This window comes from Gorilla gorilla, chromosome 4, assembly GCF_029281585.2.
Source record: "Gorilla gorilla gorilla isolate KB3781 chromosome 4, NHGRI_mGorGor1-v2.1_pri, whole genome shotgun sequence".
In the NCBI taxonomy this organism is placed as follows: domain Eukaryota; kingdom Metazoa; phylum Chordata; class Mammalia; order Primates; family Hominidae; genus Gorilla; species Gorilla gorilla.
Window position 1 is genome coordinate 138,421,925 of NC_073228.2, and position 17,207 is coordinate 138,439,131.

Sequence of the window (17,207 nt, forward strand, 5' to 3'; positions counted from 1 at the left end):
TTTGTGTGCATAGTGTAGTTGGACAAGCATTGCCCTAAGCAGTGAGTATGTGAATACAGGTCTAGAACCCAAATGAGGACTTCTCACCTGGCACAGAAGTGGGCTGCTGGGGAGTGTGGCTAACTACATCTGCAGCTTCTGCCTACCTTGATGACTCAGACAAATTGTTGAGTCAGGTATTTTCTGTCTCTTTCCAACCCTTGTATACCGCCTTGAACATAGCAAGTGCCGGGTGTGGTGGCACGTGCCTGTAGTCTCTGGAGGCTGAGGCGGGAGGACTGCTTGAGCCCAGGAGTTCTGTGTGGTAGTTCATTATGTGGATTGGGTGTCCGCACTAAGTTTGGCATCAATATGGTGACCTCCTGGGAGCAGGGGACCACGAAGTTGCCTAAGGAGGGGTGAACTGACCCAGGTCAGAACATAGCAGGCAATAAATATTCTGGGAATGAATGTTGAACCAATCTTATACTATTCTCTCAGTTTAGGGTTTTTAGGATATGCTGGACTTCTGCATCTGGACATGTACTAAAAGTTATTTGAAAGGATTTTTAGTCCGGGCGCAGTGGCACATGCCTGTAATCCCAGCACTTTGGGAGGCCAAAGCATGTGGATCACTAGAGGTCAGGAGTTCAAGACCAGCCTGACCAACATAGTGAAACCCTATCTCTAAAAAAAAATACAAAAGTTAGGCAGGGCACAGTGGCTCATGCCTATAATCCCAGCACTTTGGGAGGCCGAGGTGGGCGGATCACTTGAGGTCAGGAGTTCACGACCAGCCTGGCCAACATGGTGAAACCCCATCTCTACTAAAAATACAAAAAATTAGACTGGCGTGGTTGCGGGTGCCTGTAATCCCAGCTACTTGGGCGGCTGAGGCAGGAGAATGACTTGAACCCAAGAGGCGTAGGTTGCAGCGAGCCAAGATCGTGCCACTGCACTCCAGCCTGGGCAACAAGGGCGAAGCTCCATCTCAAAAAGAAAAAAAAAATTAGCTGGGTGTGGTGGTGCACAGCTGTAATCCCAGCTAGTCGGGAGGCTGAGGCAAGGGAATCACTTGAACCCAGGAGGTGGAGGTTGCAGTGAGCCGAGATGGCGCCACTGCACTCCAGCCTAGGCAACAGAGTGAAACTGTCTTAAAAAAAAAAAAAAAAAAAAAAAAAAAAAAAAAAATATATATATATATATATATATATATATATATATTTAGCCAGGTGGAGTGGCTCACTCCTGTAATTCCAACATTCTGGGAGGCCAAGGCGGGAGGGTTGCTTGAGCCCAAGAGATCAAGACCAGCCTGGACAACATAGCAAGACCCTGTCTCTACAAAAACTAAAAAAAGAATTTTTGTTCCGAATCAGGACCCCTGGAAAAATAGCTATTGCCTAATGAGCAATGACTGAGCGCCAGGCCAGTGCATGGAACCATGTGGACATGCTCTCAGTGTTTCACAAAGTGTGGTTCAATGCCATGTACATTATGAATGATCAAGTACTTGTTAAAAGCTGCAGGTTTTGGCTGGGCGCAGTGGCTCATGCCTGTAATCCCAGCACTTTGGGAGGCCGAGGTGGGTGGATCACCTTAGGTCAAGAGTTCAAGACCAGCCTGCCCAACATGGTAAAACCCCATCTCTACTAAAAATACAAAAATTAGCCAGCCATGGTGGCAGCCTCCTGTAATCTCAAAAAAATAAAACACTGCAGATATTTTTTTTAATTGAAAAAAAAAAAAGTTGCGGGCCCTGCCCCAGACCTGCCTACTGAGAACCTCTGGGGATAAGGCTCAGATATCTGCAATTTTTGGCCGGGCACGGTGGTTCACGCCTGTAATCCCAGCACTTTGGGAAGCCAAGACGGGTGGATAATTTGAGGTCAGGAGTTCGAGACCTGGCCAACATGGTGAAACCCCATCTCTACTAAAAATACAAAAAGTACTTGGGTATGATGGTGGCACCTATAATCCCAGCTATTTAGGAGGCTGAGGCAGGAGAATCACTTGAACCCCGGAGGCAGAGGTTGCAGTGAGCCGAGATGGTACCACTGCACTCCAGCGTGGGCGACAAGAGTGAGACTCCATCTCAAAAAAAAAGGCTGGGGCCAGGTGCAGTAGCTTACGCCTGTAATCCCAGCACTTTGGGAGGCCGAGACGGGTGGATCACCTGAGGTTGGGAGTTCGAGACCAGCCTGGCCAACATGGAGAAACCCTGTCTCTACTAAAAATATGAAAATTAGCTGGGCATGGTGATGTGTAGCTGTAATACCAGCAACTTGGGAGGCTGAGGCAGGAGAATCGCTTGAACCTGGGAGGCGGAGGTTGCAGTGAGCCCAGATCGTGCCACTGCGTTCCAGCCTGGGTGACAGAGCAAGAGCCTGTCTCAAAAAAAAAAAAAAAAAAAAATCTGCATTTTTAACATGCATCCCATGCACCCCATCCACACTAAAGTTTGGAAATGATTGCATCCCTAGTTTACAGAGGAGGAGACTGAGGCACAGAGAAGTTGATTGACTTGTGCAAAGTAACAGAGCTGGAGAATGGTGGAGACAGGACTCAAACAAAGGATTGCCTGATTCTGGAATCCACAGTTTTAATCATATTGTCTATTACACTAGAAAAACTGATGTCCAGAGTGACTGTGTGTATTTAGTCATGTATATTGATTTGTGTGTATTTCGTGTGCCAACAAAGTTTGCTAGACTGTGACCCTTGGAAGGCAATTAATGTGTTTTATTTCTCTCAGTATTTGTAGCATCCATTACCATGCCTAGTACACAGAAGATCCTCAACAGAAGCTGTTTGAATTAAATTTCTACAGATACGTAGTTATCCATCTCTATACACATTCACAGATAAATATATACAGAGGACATCTCATTTTCAGGTAGCATCTGAGAACAAGTTGTGACAACTAGAAACCTTCCCTCTCTATCTTGAACTATTTCAATCAAGCTTTTGCTAGCATTATTCCATTGACATGGCTCTTGTCAAGGTCACCAGTAACCTCCATGTTGATGATTCCAATGATCAATTCTCAGCCTCCAGCTTGTCTGACCCCTCCACAGCTTTGGACATAGGGCTTTCTTCCCTCCTGCAACTCTCTCTCACTTCCTTTGGCTTCCAGGATATTCCTCCTATCTCTTTGAATGCTTTTTTTTTCTTTAAACAACATTAACAACACTTTTGCTGATTCCTCTTCGTCTTTCAGACATCTTTACCTTGCAGTGCTGAAGGGTACCATCCTTGAGCCCCTTCTCTTTCTATGTTCACTTAGTTGATGATCTCAAATTTGAATACCATCCATCTGCTCACTGACCACTCTCAAATGACATCTTCAGCCCAGACCTTGCCCCTGAGCTGAGGCTATCATGTCTAGCTGCCTGTCAATGGCTGCACTTGGATGTCAAATAGGCATCTCAAGCTTCGTATGTCCAACACTGAGCTCCTAATCCCCTAAAACCTACTCCTTCCAGTTTCCTCCATCTCAGTTAAGGACAACTCCATCTTTCCATTGGTTCAAGGTAAAACACTTATCGTTGTCCTTGACTTCTTTTTCTCTCACTCCATCAGCAAATTCTGTCAGAGCTACCTTCAAAATGTAGATGACCGCTTTCCACCACTTCCATTGCTACCGCTCTGGTCCAATCATCTCTCACCTGGTTTATTCAGGTGGTCTCCCAACTGGCCTTCCTGCTTCAGCTTTGCCTCTTAAATCTGTTCTCCACGTAACAGCCAAGAGACCTGTTAAACCCAGGGTCAGATCATCTCAGTCCTCTGCTCAAAACTCTCCATATCACTCTAGCAAATGCCAAATTCCTAACAATGACCTAAAAGGCCCTATATAATCTCTTTCATTTACATATTAAGCATATTCCTGCCTCGGAGGCATTGCACTTGCTGGTCTCGAGACCTTGGTTCTTAACCTTTTTTGTGCATGTGCCATGGACTGTTTTGGCAGTCTGTGACACCTGTGGACTCCTTCTGAGTACAGTATCTTTAAATTCATAAAATAAGTTCCACAAATCATAAAGAAAACAAATTGTACTGAAATACAACTCTCGAAATATTTAAACATATATATGTGCTTCTCTATTAATTCATTAAATTATAAGAGCTAGCAGCATGATTTTGAAGTAGTGATGAGTAAAATAATACTTTTCCAATAAATTACTCATAAAGTGTAACGATATTTTAAGATATTTGCAACAACTCTAAAGTGATATGAAAATATCTGTGATTTCTACCAGCAATAATGTCACAGGGGCTGCTAATATCACTGATTTGTTATCTGTATTCATAATTGAAGGACACACTACATTTTAATTAGTGAAAATAAAGTTGTAATTTTTTTCTCATCTAAGGTCAAGATCCTCTGAATTCTATCCACAGACCCATGGAGAGGAGAGTCTATGGTCTCCAGGTTAAGAACGGCTGGCTTCTCTTCCCCCATGTACATACACACATACTCCCACATACAGTTCACTCCTTTACCTCCTCTTCTCAAAGACTGTCTTCTCAGTGAGAACTTCCCTGACTATTTTATTTGAAATTGCACTTCCACACTGTGTATCGCCCTTTCCTTCTTAAGAGTTTCTCCACAGCACTTAATCACTTTCAAACATATATTTTTATATTTTAGAGTTTAGAATAAAATCATGTCCAATTTTAATAACCTGCTCACTCTAGCAGCTAACATTTTTACCTTTTTTTTTTTTTTTTTAAGTTCTGGGATACATGTGCAGGATGTGCAGTTTTGTTACACAGGTAAACGTGTGCCATGGCGGTTTGTTGCACAGATCATCCCATCACGTAGGCATTAAGCCCAGCATGCATTAGCTAGTTTTCCTGATGCTCTCCCTGCCCTGCTCCTCATTTGTTTATTTTATTTATTTACTTATTTGTGTGTGTGTGTGTGTGTGTGCTGTGTCCCCAACACCAAGAATGGTCTCTGGCATACGGGAGGCTTGTTGAAAAAAAATGAAGGATTACATCTCCAAGAACTCTCTTTCTTCTCATTTCTTTCCTGTAAAAAGTTAATGAATGATTACATCCAAAGCAGAGATTGTGGAAAAAGGAAAAAAAAAAAAGTTAATGAATGATTTGTGAGACTTTTAATAAAGATTAAGGAGTTACAATTAGCTTTATCGTTATCATTCTGTTAAAGCTTCCAAGGTTAACCTTAAACAGCAGCAGAGAACTGTGGGAATCCAAGGATTTTGATAGGGCTTCCAGTCCTAAGCAAGAGGTATTTTCAAGGGCTCATTAGAAGGCCTGGGTCTCACCCCAAGTCAGGGAACCACCTCAGAAGCAAAGTGCTGCCCATAAAATTCTTTCTTGCCAAGACAGCAATCAGATCCCCCCATCCCCAATCAAACCAATAATAGTAATACTTTTTATTTCTGGCAGCGTGGTAAAATAGAAACTACATAGGTCTCAAGGTCAGCTAGACCTAGGAGCCAATTCTGCCAGCACTTACTACCTGTGTGGCTGTGGTAAGTTACTAAACCTTTCTGAAAAGGGAGGAAGGGGTTTGGGAGAGGATGAGATGGAATGGCTCACAAAGTGACCAGTACACTGCAGGTGCACTTTAAATGGTCACACCTCCCTCATCCATCTCTGGAGGTCATCTCTTTAGACTGTGCCACTGTAAACTGGTACCCTCACTCCCACCCCGGAATGGACATCTGGACCTTGACCATCAAGCTTCAGAGAACAATTTCACCCTTCCAAAATAAAAAAAAACCCACTTAGGTACCAGGCAAAGTGCTAATGAGCACTATGCACCCTGTGCCAGTTGCTGCTTTACACATACCACCTGTATATGTACGTACATACATATATGTGTATGTGCACACATGGCCTCAAGAACCCTCCAACCACCCCATTCTACCCAAAAGGAAAAAGTGATCCAGGGAGATGAATTCACTTGCCCACATCACACAGCTTCTGAAATGCAAAGCCAGGATTAGAACCTAAGTATTTAACTATTTTGTTACACACTCCAAGTCTGCAGCACCTGTTTCCAGACTCTGAGCTTGGCTAGGGAAAAATACCACCAATTGACCACTGAGAGCCACAGCCAGGTCTAACTGGGAGGTAATACCCAGACCATCCTCTTGCCAGACAATTCTCCTCAGACTTTGTGAATGAAGGCCAAGGAAGAAAAATGTTGCAGTGACTCCCTTTGAGCTCATATTTCTTTCTTGTTGCAAAAACTGCTTATTTCAGCATCCATCATCTCCCTCTTTGTTGGGTAGACAATCCGCCCTGTCGGAGGATTTGTGCTGTTATTATGAGTTTGTTTATTATTAGATTTATTTCTCCTATAAGCAAATGTGTTCACAACATTCCATCGGGGAATCTTCTTAATTGTCACATAAATGTCATCTTATGTAAATTGAATATTTATCTTCCCATGGAAGGGGGTGGAGGGGAAAGGAAGAATAAACAATCTTCAGTCTTGGAGAGGGAAGGCGACTCCGGTGTCCATTCACAACTCACCCGCGTGCCTTCAAAGCCAAAGGTGAGCTGAAAAATTATTGGATAATCTGAGGGGCAGCCGACCATGAGGGGGAAGAAAAAGTTGGCCACGATGCTTTGGGGATGTTGGGCCAGGCTCCCCACAACCTCCTCCCGAGGCCAGACCCCCCCCCTCCCCAGCTAGAGGCATTCCGAGGAGGTTGGAGCTTGACCCCCGATTCCTCCCCAACCAGGAGGCCAGTCCTTCTCCTTCCTCGAGAGAAGGTGAGCTCGGCGGGCGCAGCGGGTTGGGTGGGTGTGGCCCGCGGCTCCGGGAACAGACCCAAGGCCCCGCCACCGCCGGCTAGCAGCCCGACAGCCCGCCCGCCTGGCGAGCGCAGGCTCTTCTTCCAGAAACTGCGAGGATCCGAGCGCACTGTTTGTGCACCACAAGGTCAAGTCGGGAAGTGGAGCCGGAGGAGGAGGGGCGAGGAGGCGAAGGGTGGGGAGAGGGGCGCCCCGCTTCCTCGCCATGTGCCAGCCTTTGGAAGTTACCCCTCGGTTTTTAACCCTTTCGGGGTAATGGGAAGGAAGAGCAAGGAGGAAGGGGTCGCCCCGGGGCAAAATCCTGCTGGGGCCAGGATGTGCAACCACCCACCCACCCGCTCATCACTGCCTTCTCCACCCCCCGGAAATGCGGGGCAGCGCTAGGCGCCAGGAGGCACCCGGGAGGGGGGAGGGGGCGACGAGCCCAATGGGGACCCTCTCTACGGACCGCCCCTCTTTTCTTGAGGTCGCCTACAATTTCAAGTTCCCCCGCCCGGAATGTTAGTTTTCCATTTGGAGTGGGTGCGGGGAGGAGGGCCGCGCCCCCTCCCCAAGACTCGCGTTCGCCCCTCCACTCCCCTCCTGCCAGCACTTTCTGCTCACTTCTGGTGCTGCAAAACGCCACGCAATTTATTCGATTCGCATTTTAAAACCAGCGATTCAGAAGCAGGGCCTAGGGCGAGGGTCTTCCAGCGCTGGAGCCCCGGGGGGCGGGGTGCTCAGTGCAAACCTCGTTCCCTCCGCGAGTGTCGCCTCCAGGCTGTTATTTGCAAAGAAACGTCTTTTTGACGCAGGGAGAAATGGCAAATTTTAAGTACGTCATTAATATGGCGCCAAAAGATTTTTTTAAGTATAAGCTTGCGTTTTTTTTTTTTTTTTAAGGTTGCGGGGGGCGCCGCCCGGGTCTGGGGCGCGTAGGGGGCGGGGTGTGAGCAGAAAGTGTGAGTGAAAGAGTGGAGGGGCGGGGTATGTGTGTGAGTGTGTGAAGTGTGAGCAGACCTGATGGGACTTGCACGGGCGCAGCCGCCGCTCGGGCCCGGCCCTGGGGACAGGGCGGGCTAGGGGCGCCCCAGAGTCCATGGGGAGTCCGGGCCCAGGGTGCCAGCAGGCGTGGTGGTGGGGCTGCGAGGGAGGGCACCCTTCCCCCACGGGGCCCGCAACGCTACCTGGACTCCCCGCCGGAGCCAAACAACTGGGCGGGGGGTTGGGGGGGCGGCGACGGGGGTGTCGGGAGCGGAGATCCGAGTGAATAAGAAAAAAGTGGCTACTCCCCCTCCCTCGCTCCTCCTGCCCGCCCCCACCCCACCCCCACCCCAACACATTTTTTTTTTCTAAAGAGATCACAAGGAAGTCTTGGTTTAAAAAGAAACAGAAACATACACAGGGGGTTGGTGAATGGTGCCGACCGCGGCCATCGCAGTTGGAGGCTATTTTTTGGGGGGGTGAGTAGCGTCCATGGAGTTACTTTGCGCCCACTCCTAGCGGCACCGGCTTAGGTCCTGCGGGCCGACCGTCCCCGGCGGGGGGCGTGGGGCCTGGGACGCCGCGGGCCCGGCCGCCTCCCTCGCCGCGACCCCGGATGGATGCGCGCCCCCCGCCCTCCCGCGCCGGCCCCAGGAGCTCCCGGCTTCGGGAGCATCCTTCCCGCGCCGGTCCCTGCAGCGGCGCGTAGCCGAGGGCAGCGCCCGTCAGGGGGGCACCGCGGAGCAAGGTAAGATCCAGCCCCCGGCGGATGGGCCCTGCGCATCTCCACGACGTTATTTGGTGTTTTTGCAACAGATCTGCCAGCGCTGTTCGCTCCCTCGCTCTCTCTTGCTCGCTCGCTCCCTCTCTCTCCTGCTGGCTGCCTGTTCTAGGAAGCCAGCGCGGAGAGGGGGGGGATGCACAGCACAGGGGAGAGAGATTGCGCATGTTGGTCAGTCGTGTTTTAAAGAGTACAGTGCGGGGAGGCTGAGAGGGGCGCATGCAACAACAACTTTTGGAAGGGTGAGCTTGGCGACCTTCTTTATTAATGACTGCGGCAAAGCGCCCCCGGGCCGGCGAGGGGGCGCGGGCGGGCGGGGGCGCGCCAGGGCTGCAACTTGCCCCGCGGGCTCCGGCCGGGCGTAGGGGTTGCGGCGGGAGATGGGTACGGTGGGGAGGTCGAGCGGCCCGGGCGGGGGCTCCGAGAACCTGGAGCTATCTGCCCTCCTGTCTCCCCGAGTTTCATTTTGTTGATACGCAGCACGTCCGGGCGCCGAACCGGGCTGAGCCGGTGCACATGACCTCGCGCTGGGCTCACGTGCAGCCGGTCCGGTCCCAGACACCTTCCGGGGGCCACCGCCTCCGCCCTGTCGCCCCCTCTCCCGGCCCGGTGCACGCGGGCGCTGCACGCGGGGGCAGCATGCTCGGCTCCTGGGGTTGGAGGCTCTGCACAAATTAGACAGTTTTTTTGGAGGGGCGGGGGACACCCTTTCCAGGTGAGTGTGGAGGGTGCGGAGCCTCGGCGCCAGGGGTGAGGACTGGGGTCGGGGGCAGCCTCCACCTCCGGGGCCGCGCGGGAGTCCAGCTGGGGAGAGGCGCTGGGAGAGTGGAAATGTACCGGCGGCGGCCGGAGCGGCGGGTGCGCGCCCGCGGGGCGACGGCAGGGGGCGTGGCCCTTGTTTACCTTCTCCCAACTCTGCCGGTTCGCGTCCCGCTTCAGGGACGGATCCGCAGTCCCCAGCCCTCTGCCTAGGGCCCTGCACCATGGGTGGTACCAGGAAGATGCCGGCTTGTGGCGGACCCCGTTTGGGACGCACACACCTGACTCTCAAATGAGTGACATTGCAGCCCCCGCCCCCACCTAGCGCTGCTGCAGTCCCTTTGCCGGATCCCCGGCCCCGCCCCGCCCCCAGCAGTGGCATCTTCCCGGCCTCACCTCCTTCCTCCCTCTCCCTCCCTTCTTCCCACCCACTCGCCTGCGCCTGCGGAGCGGCGCCCGCCCGCCTCCTCCCCGCCTGGGTGCAGACTTGTGGCTCCCCATGGTTTCTTCCCGCCCATCCCTGGGTCCTGAGACATCCTCTCCTCTCGGCCAAGGGACGAGAGGGGTCAACTTGGCGATTCGCAGCTGTTCTGCCAGAGGATGGGGTTGCCTGCGAGACAGCCAGGAAGGCTTCACTCTAGCTTCCAGAGGCCCAGCCCTGTCCCCTACTACACACAGCTACCACCCCACCCGCCCCTGGGGCTCGGCTGCCCTTCCCGGTGTCTCTTAAACCCCTCCCCCGACCTGGGTGTTAAGCCCACCCACCTCCCGGCGCCGCCCCCGGTCGAACAGCCTCTTGCCCTTCCTTCGCCTGGGCCGGAGCCCCCCGCAGCCTCCTCCGGCTCCTCCTCCCGGCTCCCGCGGTCGGAATCACGCCGGCGCGCCTCCAGCCTGCGGTCCCGCGGACTGCCTCCAGGGGCGGGCTGGAGGCGCACGCAACTCGCCTCCCAATCCCCTCAGCCACTGCCGCTGGCCTGGGCACTTTTTTACCAGCTTGGCTGCTGGCGTCTTGCTGGAGGCTGGGGGAGGTGAAGGGTCACTGGGTGTCTTTGCCGTATGCCGAAGGCACACTGCGGCCGGCGATTCTGGTCTCTGCAGGTTTCCAAACCTCGCCGCTGCGCCTAGCACCCCTGGCTCATCTTCTGCAGGATCCCGAGGCACAAAGTTTTATCCCGGGTCAGAATTTGTAGGGGGTCATCGAGAGGTGTCATGTTTCCATTCAGAGCGGTTCCAAAGCGTCTAGGAAGGGGCTGAGTGGGACCTGCTGCCTTGCCTTTGTTGGAAGGAGGACCCCTGAGCTCTGATCCCAGACAGGCTGTCAGGACGCCCCCTTAGCATTTATGTTTGCAAACTGATTCCTGGACCTGGGAGGTGGTAGGGCCGCCTGGCCCCTCCTCTCGGAGTAGCATTAACTCCCTCCCTTCACTGGTAAAATTCCCAGTAGGACATTTGGCAAAAGGGCTCGGCATGGAGCTGCCAACCGGGCCTGGCTTTGTTTCCTGGGTTCCCAGGGCTTCTCCCCTACCCTGACTTTCTTTCTCACCTTAGGGCCCCAGATGAACGCACCATCTGTCTTGTCCCATCTTCCTTAGACGGGTTGGGACTCGCAGAGCCATCTAACAAGCAGAGGAGGAAAATAACAACAGAATAACTATAAGGGGGAAGGAATGAGTAATAAAGCTGACCCAGGCAGGGAGGAGGGCTTTCATGTTTAAGAGATGCTATTTGCTTTTTGGGTCACAGGCTGCAAAAACAGGCTTTGATCCGAAGTGGGCGAATAATTTATTGAGCAAGTTTGCATGGTAGAGGAAAAAAGGGATGTTTGTTTGATCTGGAGCCCTCTAGGTTGCCCCAAGTGCTGTTGGCTGTTGTTTTGAGTGGAAAAGCATTTGGTTCTGCAGCAAATGCCTCACAGAGGGAAGTCCTCGCCCCAGGCAGCAGGACTTGCAGTGAATATTGGTTTTGAAACTGTTTGGCCAAGGGTCCCCCCATCACTTTTGGAGATGAAGTGTTTAAGGACAGAGTTGTTTGGGCTCAGGATGCAGCAAATGTTTCCAGAATGTTTTCCCGTCCAAAATGCTTTTCCTTTCCCTAAATTGCCTGGCTAAAGAGCCAGTAACAGTGGTCCAAGAGGTTGTCAGAAATCTCCACTTGGCTTTCATTGACTGGTGAGGTGGGACTGCCAGTCCCCAGGTCCTAGATGCACCACAGAGTATTGACACTGTATAGGCCCTGGACACTGACCCCCACATCCTTGAGGTTGGGAGGCAGGGTATTCTGGCTCTAACCTAGTGTTCCTCTTAACAGGAAGGCAGTTGTCTTATGCTCATGACACAGGTAAGAGGCTTCTAGTCCAAATTCTTCATGGCACATGCAGCAGGCTTTTTGGGACCTCACAGTTCTCCCTTTAGGTTCTCTGATGGGGAGAACAGGTCAGAGTTGGGGAGCAGGATACCCCTGGCTTGCCCTGTCCTCCAGATAGGACCCTTACCATGTGGCTCAAAAGCTTACAATTGTAGGTCTGCTCAAAGCTCCTTTCAGACAGCCCATAGGAATCTGGAATACCCATACCCTGGAACTTGTAGGCCTGTACACTTTAGCCCACTGGAGATGGGGTACACCTTCTGGAGTCAGACAGCCTAGGTTTGAATCCTGGCTGTGCAGTTACCAACTGTCATAATGGCTCTATACCTCAGTTCCTTCTGTTACAAGGAGCACTTTCTGCAAATGGGATTAATAACAGTACCTATCTCATGGTGGATGTATAGAATAAGTGATTACCTAAAAAAGACTAAGCCCAAAGCAGGCATGCAATAAGCACGTGATTAGTATTAGTCATCCTTATTATACCTGGGGAGGGTCCCCGATGCAGCTTTGACCTTTGATCTCTCACCTTTAGGCTAGGCCAGAGAGCCAGCTCGCTTCTCTGCAGAAGGGATCAGAAGGATCCTGCAGGTGCCAATGGGCAGCCGATATGGGAGCGAGTAGACGGAGCTCTGCCCTCTCTGGGGCAAAGAGTAGGGTGAGAAGGTTCTGAAGAACAAAGTAGACAGAGCCTTTTCATTCTCCCACCATCCCCTTGGTACGTCCCCAGAACTGGTCTGGAGGGTGGGTGTGGCAGCATCTTCAAGGGGAGCTGAGTCCCCTCTGGGACACTTGAAGTTGCAGACAGGCAGTGGCTGGTGTTGCAGGAGGGTTCAGGCTCCTCTAGACTTGGAGAAGCAGGTCCAGGAAGCCGACTGGAGGATCCCAGGCAGCAGCCCTCTACTCTGTATACAAAATCATTTTTGTAACTGCAATTACTGTCCCTGAGAAGGCATTAAAGTTAATGAGAGATAGGAAAGAGTGGGGCTGTGACCCCTGTTTAAAGCGGTTTAAGAGTGTGCAGCTCTTGTTTTCTGAATGTCTGGCCTTCCCAACACAAGGAGGCTCTGAGGACAGGTTTTCCAGCCGAAATATCATTAAATTGTATTAGCATCTTATTACACACACGCCTTAGCGGTCTGCCTCAGACAGGGAGAGTTTTTGTTTCTCTTTGAAAGATTGTGTCTGGAATGGTAAATTGCCTGCTTGAAAGCCCTTTTTCCCCCTTTTTTTAAAGAGGAGGACGAAATCCTGCTGTGTGGTGGCGGGCAGGCCAGGCCTAGTGGCCCCTGGAGAGGAGAGGCTGGAGGCCAGGTTGGGGTGTTTTAACTGCCCAGGGAGTGGCTGCAGTGGCAGGCCTGAAAGGCCCACTGTTCCCAGGGTCAGCTGGAAGGGCGTTAATGGAGGCCCAGGGTGTTTATTTGAGTTTATTTGCAGAGAGGTCTTTAAAGGGGGCTGGCATTGGGCATTGGTGTTTTAAGTCCAGACCTGAGGCCCCCACTAAGGCCAACCACTAGTGCTGCCAAGAAAACATCTGCCACCAAATTGCTGCCCTATTACTGAGTTGACATTGATCATTAGCCAGGAGCCCAACCAAATAAAGCCTCCTGGAAAATGTGTGAGGTTAAGACGGGGAAGGCAGGCTGTGAAAACAAGGGCGAAATCTTGGGCTAGGGTGTTTGTTCCTGCAAGCCACAGGCAGGCCAGCTGGACTGTGTGGTCCCGACACTTCTTGGGGGAGGGAGCGAGAGCACACTCAGCACTCCCTAGTATGTCACTGGGGTTCTGGCTGGAGTCTAAATGGAATGCTCCTTACTCTTCATGGAATATACATTCCCAAGGAGAACGACATGCAACAAGTAGCTCAACAAGCACAGCTGGGATGGGTATTCCGTGGACACTGGGTGGTGAATTTCTTCAGATAGTGTGATGAGCATAGACTGACATGGGCCACACTGAAGCTTAAACCTGAAGGTTGAAAAGTCAGACATGCATAGACCACATAGAAGAATATTCCAAACAGAGTGGAGTACAGCGTGTGCACAGGGCTCGAAGTATGGAATATTTGGCTTGTTCAAAGGAATGAAAGGAGCCCAGCATGGCTAGAAGGTGGTGAGGAAGGGGATAGTGGTCAGTATGAAGTTGTCCAGGTGGCAGGGGCCAGATTGTGTAGGGTCTTGTGGTCAGGAGCTTAGGCTTTGTCCTTTGATCTATGAAGCCTTTGAAAGATTTTCATAGGGGCATGATATGATCTGATTTATGCCTTTTAAAATTTTTATTTTGTTCTAATTTTGTTTAGAGATGGGGTCTTGCTGTGTTGCCCGGGCTTGCCTTGAACTCCTGGGCCCAAGTGATCCTCCTGCCTCTACCTCCCAAGTAGCTGGAACTACAGGTGCATATCACCATACTCAGCTTCTGATTTATACCTTTTTTTTTTTTTTGAGACAGAATCCCACTCTGTTGTCCAGGCTGGAGGGCAATGGCACAATCTCGGCTCACTGCAACCTCTGTCTCCCAGGTTCAAGCAATTCTCTTGCCTCAGCCTCCAGAGTAGCTGAGATTACAGGCTTCCGCCACTACGCCTGGCTAATTTTTGTATCTTTAGTAGAGACGGGGTTTCACCACATTAGCCAGGCTGGTCTCGAACTCCTGACCTCTCAAGTGATCCACCCGCTTTGGTCTCCCAAAGTGCTGGGAATATAAGGATGAGCCACCGTGCCTGGCTTTTTTTTTTTTTTTTTTTTTGAGACAGGGTGTCACTCTGTCACCCAGGCTGGAGTGCAGTAGCATAATCACAGCTCACTGCAACCTCAACCTCCTGGCCTCCCACTTCAGCCCCTTCAGTAGCTGGGACCACAGGCACACGCCACCATGCCCAGCTAACTTTTGTATTTTTCATAGAGTCGGGGATTTGCCATGTTGCCCAGACTGATCTTGAACTCCTAAGCTCAAGTGATCCACCTGCTTTGGCCTCCGTAAGTGCTGGGATTACAGGTGTGAGTCACCGCACCCCGACTGATTTATGCTTTTTAAACATCACTCTGGCAGCTATGTGGAGCCTGGACATGGGTGAATTGATACTGGAAGCTGGGAGATGAACAAGTGGTTCAGGCAAGAGATGAGATTGGCTTGGACCAGTGTGGTGATAGTAGGAAGAAAGTGGGTGTGTTCTGGAGGCAAAGCCTAGTGGACTTGGTGGGGCCGAGGATACAGAGAGGCTGTGGGCTTTTGCTTCATTGAGGGGACTCTACGACACCCACACTTTGAAGGAGAGCTTCCTACCTGTGTCTCCATGCTGGGGGTTGCATGAGAGGTGCCAATAGACTAGTGCAAATGGCAGGAAAAGGAGATCCTTTCTTTCCTAAAGTCTCCTTTATAGGTAGGATTTCTGTCCTCGAAAGCAAGTGCCTTGTGACACTGAAATCTTCTCCCACAGCAGACCTTGCTTTGGGGGAGATGGGGGAAGCCAGTGGAGAGGAAAAACCAGAGGCCAAGATCACATCTAAGCACCTCCACCCCCCAAGTGTGTTTGCAGTCCTGGATTTCAGCTTCAGGAAAGGAGTCCTCCCTGTCCCTCTTGCTGAGGTTGCGAGGAGGGTGATCCATGGGGCAAAAAGCTGACATAGTGCAGTCCCAGGCCTCATTAGCCACTGTGACAGTGGGAGCTCGCTGGAGCAAGGAGGCCTTTGGAAGACTTGGTTTAAAGGAAAGAAGCTGCACTCACAAAACAGTGGCTTCCTTCTCAAGCCTAGTTGTTATAACAATTAAGCCACCACAAAATCTGCTCCCTTAATAATAGCCTCCCATGGGACAGCCCTGACCCAGAATAATCCCTAGGCACTCTGGGGTGTTTCGTGGAGGACAGGGTTGGATGGGGAATTGGCTTGGTGCGGGGTGTAGGTCTGTATGCTGTCACCTGTTGGTCTCTGGGCAGTCAAGGAGTCCTTTCGAGGGCACCTTCCTTACTGTATAGGGTCACTGCCTCTTTTTTAGGAGGCCCTCCTCCAGGACTTTCCGACCTGGTCCAAGGCTGCCATGGTATTACTAACTGGCACCCATATGGATCTCTAGCCACTGTGCTGAGGGCTTTACACTGTTCTTATTTATTCTCACCAGCTGATTCTGGCCCACAGATGTGTTTAGTTTGGCCCTTTCAGAGTGTTGTAAAAATTCTGACTCAGTTGCCAACATTTTAAATTAAGGACATTTATGTAAAAAGCCAGTTCCAGTTTATCTCCTCTGGGAGTATGTCTTTCCCAAGGTCGCTGGTCTGTGAGGAGAGGAGCTAGGATTTGAACCCATCAACAACTTCTGCTTTTAATGCTGTGGGAGATGCTGGCTCGGAAGTACCTTCTTTGCAGGAAATGAAGAGAAATGGAATTCGCATACAGGATTGCAAAAGAAAATGGGTGGGTGCACTTTTAGCACCTCCCCCCCCATTCCACCCACCGATGTCAGGACAAAGCTGGGTTGCGCTGGGCTGGGCTGAGCTGAGGAAGACGTAGGCTAGAATCAGGAGTCAGGATTCTGTCAGTCAGCCTTTGTCACACTCTCTTTTTTTTTTTTTTTTTGAGATAGGGTCTTACTCTGTCGCCAAGGCTGGAGTGCAGTGGCACGATCATGGCTCACTGCAGCTTTGACCTCCCTGACTCAAACTATCCTCTCACCTCAGCCTCCTGCATAGCTAGGACCTCAGGCATGTGCCACTACAACTGGCTAATTTTTAAATTTTTTGTAGAGATGGGTCCCCCTACATTCCCCAGGCTGGTCTCGATCTCTTGGGCTCAAGAAATCCTCCAGCCCCGGCCTCCCAAAGTGCTGGGATTACAGGTGTCGCACCTTTGACACGCAGACTCTGGAAGGCAGTGAGGGTGGCAGCTGTGGGTTGCTGAGCTGTTTGTACTCTGCTGCGCAGAGACGGAGAAGTCAGAAGGTCAAGAGCACGGTCTCCTGAATCAAATACAGTCACTGACATCTTGGGCAGGTCACTTAACCTCTGAGCTTCAGTTTCCTCCTCTGCAAAAGGGAAGCAGCCATGATATATGCCTATAACAAAGGGCTGCTCTAAGGACTCGTTGAGGTCCCTGTGGACCCTGTGGACCCCCCTCCCGCTACTGTGAGTGCTTAGCAGTCTTAGCCATCCTTGTTCCTGCGTCTGTGCTGCTTGCACCACCAGTGTCCCTTGGAACCTCAGCCTCTGGAGGGCACTTTACCGGCACCTTTGAAGCTGGGCGGCAGGCAGCCTCAATGAGCCTTCCTGCCACCCTGGTCCTGCTGGTGGTGGGCACTGGGGTAGAGAGAAGCTCCCGGCTAAGATCAAGTCCAAGGCAGGCCATCCTGGTCAGCTGAGAGATCTGGGTGTTCACACCCACCTTAGAGAGCAGATGCTCCCTAGTCTCTGCAGGGCTGCAGTAAGATGGTGGCATCCCAGGGCTCAGCAGGAATGGACTGGGGTTGGAGGCAGTTGGAGTTAGGTGCAGATGGGCTGGGCAGTGGGGCTTTCTCTCTACTGACACAGACTCCCTCCCTATCCTTTGCTGTGGGGAGTCGGTCAGGGAACATA

General features: G+C 51.4%; 1 protein-coding gene across 17 annotated transcripts in view; it reads left to right on the forward strand.

The window, feature by feature from the left end:
* The first annotated feature begins 6,569 nt into the window (after positions 1-6,569).
* Positions 6,570-17,207, forward strand: part of JADE2 (jade family PHD finger 2) — a 57,597-nt gene continuing 46,959 nt past the window's right edge. For 3 of the 17 annotated variants that reach the window (XM_063706782.1, XM_063706783.1, XM_063706784.1), the window contains exon 1: positions 6,713-6,735. Coding sequence is in view for 2 of the 17 variants with exons in the window: in XM_055386627.2 (XP_055242602.2) it covers positions 6,595-6,735 (141 nt within the window). In the remaining 15 variants the exon portion in view is untranslated. Of the gene's footprint in view, positions 6,905-8,022; positions 8,489-8,632; positions 8,764-9,051; positions 9,237-10,175; positions 16,054-17,207 lie in introns of those variants that run through there. The other 14 variants (XM_019027713.4, XM_055386637.2, XM_055386638.2 and 11 more) reach the window with 10 other exon arrangements.